Source organism: Vigna unguiculata, chromosome 9 (assembly GCF_004118075.2).
Source record: "Vigna unguiculata cultivar IT97K-499-35 chromosome 9, ASM411807v1, whole genome shotgun sequence".
NCBI lineage: Eukaryota > Viridiplantae > Streptophyta > Magnoliopsida > Fabales > Fabaceae > Vigna > Vigna unguiculata.
Window position 1 is genome coordinate 39,570,395 of NC_040287.1, and position 1,515 is coordinate 39,571,909.

Below are 1,515 nucleotides of genomic sequence, written 5' to 3' on the forward strand. Positions count from 1 at the left end.
TTTCCATTTTTATCTGACACTAATGGATACCTACCATTTTGTTTTTAAAGACACGTTAACTTATTACTTTTCCATATATAAATATTTCTTATAATGATATTAAAGAGGAGTTATATTTATGTGTCATTATATATATATAGCCGTAGAAACTTCCTAATGTAGTTCGTAGGAAGGTCACAAAGAAGCTACCTGATTGAGAAAAAGGCTATAGGGTTTATATTATGTGCGCCATAGTCCATTCTTTTCGTATCAATGGTGTCAAAATGAGTGGTGATAATCCAAAACCACCACATTCACCAGAGAGTGATTTCAGCAAGCAATGGCCTTCGGAGCTCTCTCAGTACCTGAATTTTGATGATGATCAATGGTCATATGATGACCTGGATTCGTTTGTTTCAGGGCATGCTTTCAGCCATAAGACTGAAGCCATTGAAGTTGGTGAGGTTGGAGGAAGTAGCACCCACCATGAAGGGTCTTCTTCTATCAGTAAATGAAGTTCCTGAAATGAAGTTTATTATGTTTTGTTTACACCCTGTGTTTTTCTTAACTTGTATACGTGTTTGGTTTTGTCGTAGCAGACGATGGTGATGAACATGAGAAGAATGAAGTGAAAGATAGAGTTGCATTCAAAACAAAGTCAGAGATAGAAATAATGGACGACGGGTTCAAGTGGAGGAAGTACGGAAAGAAGATGGTGAAAAACAGCCCAAATCCAAGGTCTAAGAAATTTCTGCATGAATTAATTTATACACTGATATTTTGATATCACTCGTTCAAATTATCAAATGGTTCTTTCCATGCATGTTGAAAAACTTGGTTATATGATAAATTTTGTTTTACAGGAACTACTACAGGTGTTCAGTGGAGGGATGTTCGGTGAAGAAGGTAGTTGAAAGGGACAAGGATGATCCGAGGTATGTGATAACAACCTACGTAGGCACGCATACGCATCCGAGTTACAGTTAAGTCGAAAATTAAGAAGTTGAAGTTCCTGGGGACATAGTAGTGTGAATGTGCTCTTGCCAAATGTTATGTGGCAGTGGAATATTAGAGTTTGTAATTGTTCCTGAACAATTGAACTTTAAGGACTAATTAAGAAAATCACATTTAAGTTTATATATGCTCTAATCATCAGTTATTGTGTTCTTTATTTGCTAGTAGCTATCTATAATCTATATCAATAACAATAAAAGAGATTTTTCTGTCCACATTTCATAATATTCGTTTACTCTTAGTTATTTAAAAATTAATTATTTTATAAATAATTTACTTTTAATCATTTTTTCACAAATCTCTTTTGTCTTAAATCATTATTTAAATTTTCTTTTTACATATCTTACTTTTTTTTAATTTTATATTTAACAACTATTTTAAAAATTATATGTTTATTATTGATCTTAACTTAAATTTGGTAAAAGTTAAAAAATGCAAACACACAAGCGCCTGTGTGTTCGCTAGTAATATATAAAAAGATTTCTCTTTTTGTATCCACTTTTCATTTTCCAATTTTACCTT

General features: G+C 32.2%; 1 protein-coding gene across 2 annotated transcripts; it reads left to right on the plus strand.

The window, feature by feature from the left end:
* The first annotated feature begins 215 nt into the window (after positions 1-215).
* Positions 216-1,141, plus strand: LOC114164461 (probable WRKY transcription factor 50). Of its 2 annotated transcripts, none has more exons than XM_028049147.1 (3): positions 216-438; positions 579-717; positions 843-1,141. In XM_028049147.1, exons 1-3 carry the CDS (start codon positions 222-224, stop codon positions 964-966), a joined length of 480 nt encoding a protein of 159 aa, XP_027904948.1. In that variant the 5' UTR covers positions 216-221; the 3' UTR covers positions 967-1,141. The 2 variants fall into 2 exon arrangements, with proteins under 2 accessions (XP_027904948.1, XP_027904947.1); XM_028049146.1 differs by having other exon boundaries at positions 234-486.
* The last annotated feature ends 374 nt before the right edge of the window (positions 1,142-1,515 follow it).